Genomic DNA, 1,749 nt, shown 5'->3' with positions numbered 1-1,749 from the left:
CTGTCCTTCTCATGTACAGATCATAATAAGTGATATTGCCCACGTATACTTATTGTAAAGAATCAGTACTGTCCTTCTCATGTAGAGATAATACTAAGTGATATTGCTCGCCTGTATACTTATTGTAAAGAATCAGTACTGTCCTTCTCATGTAGAGATCATACTAAGTGATATTGCTCGCCTGTATACTTATTGTAAAGAATCAGTACTGTCCTTCTCATGTAGAGATAATACTAAGTGATATTTCCCGCCTGTATACTTATTGTAAAGAATCACTACTGTCCTTCTCATGCACAGATCATACTAAATGACATTGCCCGCCTATATACTTATTGTAAATAATCACTACTGTCCTTCTCATGTACAAATCATAATAAGTGATATTGCCCACGTATACTTATTGTAAAGAATCAGTACTGTCCTTCTCATGTAGAGATCATACTAAGTGATATTTCCCGCCTGTATACTTATTGTAAAGAATCAGTACTGTCCTTCTCATGTAGATATCATACTAAGTGATATTTCCCGCCTGTATACCTATTGCATGTTTTAGACATGAGTGATCTAAAATCGTTATTTTCGAATATTATATACATTTCGTGCACTGTTGACGAGAATAGCACATCCCATAAATGAAATGACGATTTTTTTATTTATTTATGAACCCTACCTTTGAATAAGTCAAAATGAATAAAATACACACTTACTCGGCAGTTCTGAATGCCAGATCAAAATTATGCCTGCGATTTTTTGGATTCAAGGAATCAAAGTCAAATGCATCCGGATAAAAATGGTGGATGAGAGCACAGAACGCTAGACCGTCGCTCCAGCTTGAAGAAAAGTTCTGAATATCAATGCTCTAAGAAGAAAATATAAAAGGAAATGGTATTACCATTTTTACTGAATGCATTGGTGCAGACCATCATACACTTATCACTATAAAGAAATACAACTGAGAAAATTAACATAAAACTGATGTGTAACCTAACAGTATTAATTAATGGAAATAATTCATTACTTTTAAAATTGAACAATACAGTTTACATCAGAATATTTTAATCAATTGTTGATAAAAAACATGGAAAAATTCTGACTGTTCGTTAAAAAGTTTAATTTACTAAAAACATACAAATGATATGCGTAATACTTTGTCATGCTACTGGTAAACAGAACCACATCAATAAAAATAAAATGAATACATTCAACGTTAATATGCTCATAATCTAAAATTCACGATTATATATTTCAAAACTGATTGTTCAAGATAATAAACTGCAGCCACCAATAAATTCAAAATTAATACTTTTTAAATCTACGAGTTCATAAATTAATAAATTCATAGACTCTAAGTATTGATAAAAATCTAGTGCAGAATAAAAAACTTAATTAGAACAGGTGAAAGATGAAATCACTAACTCAACTGATTTTATGCATTACTTTCAATTTCAACAATACAAAAAAACAACAGTATCGTGAGTCAAGGTTTAGTCCCAACACATTGTTTTAACGTCAGTTCATGAACAGAAAATGAACATTACAATTAAACAGTTTTATATAACCAACCACTAGAAAGAAAATTTCTGATTGTGGTCAGAGGAACAAACATTCAGGCTTTTACTTTGTTTGTACGTAAATGTAAATGTGAATTATTTTCACAAGTGTTACAGAGATTTAGTACAATCATCTACTTTTAATGGCTGGAGACGGCTTGAATGGGTAATGAAGAAAACTTTAATATAAGTTTAACAT

The 1,749-nt window shown here is 30.9% G+C and overlaps 1 protein-coding gene across 1 annotated transcript in view; it reads right to left on the bottom strand.

Annotated features, from left to right (window-relative positions):
* The window catches only part of LOC106466973 (smoothelin-like), a 38,118-nt gene that overhangs the window by 1,604 nt on the left and 34,765 nt on the right, over nt 1–1,749 (bottom strand). The window contains exon 8 of the mRNA XM_013927284.2: nt 708–859. Coding sequence (XP_013782738.1) covers nt 708–859 — 152 coding nt within the window. The remainder of the gene's footprint in view (nt 1–707; nt 860–1,749) is intronic.

This window comes from Limulus polyphemus, unplaced genomic scaffold, assembly GCF_000517525.1.
Source record: "Limulus polyphemus unplaced genomic scaffold, Limulus_polyphemus-2.1.2 Scaffold2443, whole genome shotgun sequence".
In the NCBI taxonomy this organism is placed as follows: domain Eukaryota; kingdom Metazoa; phylum Arthropoda; class Merostomata; order Xiphosura; family Limulidae; genus Limulus; species Limulus polyphemus.
This window is presented reverse-complemented; position numbering and strand designations above follow the sequence as displayed.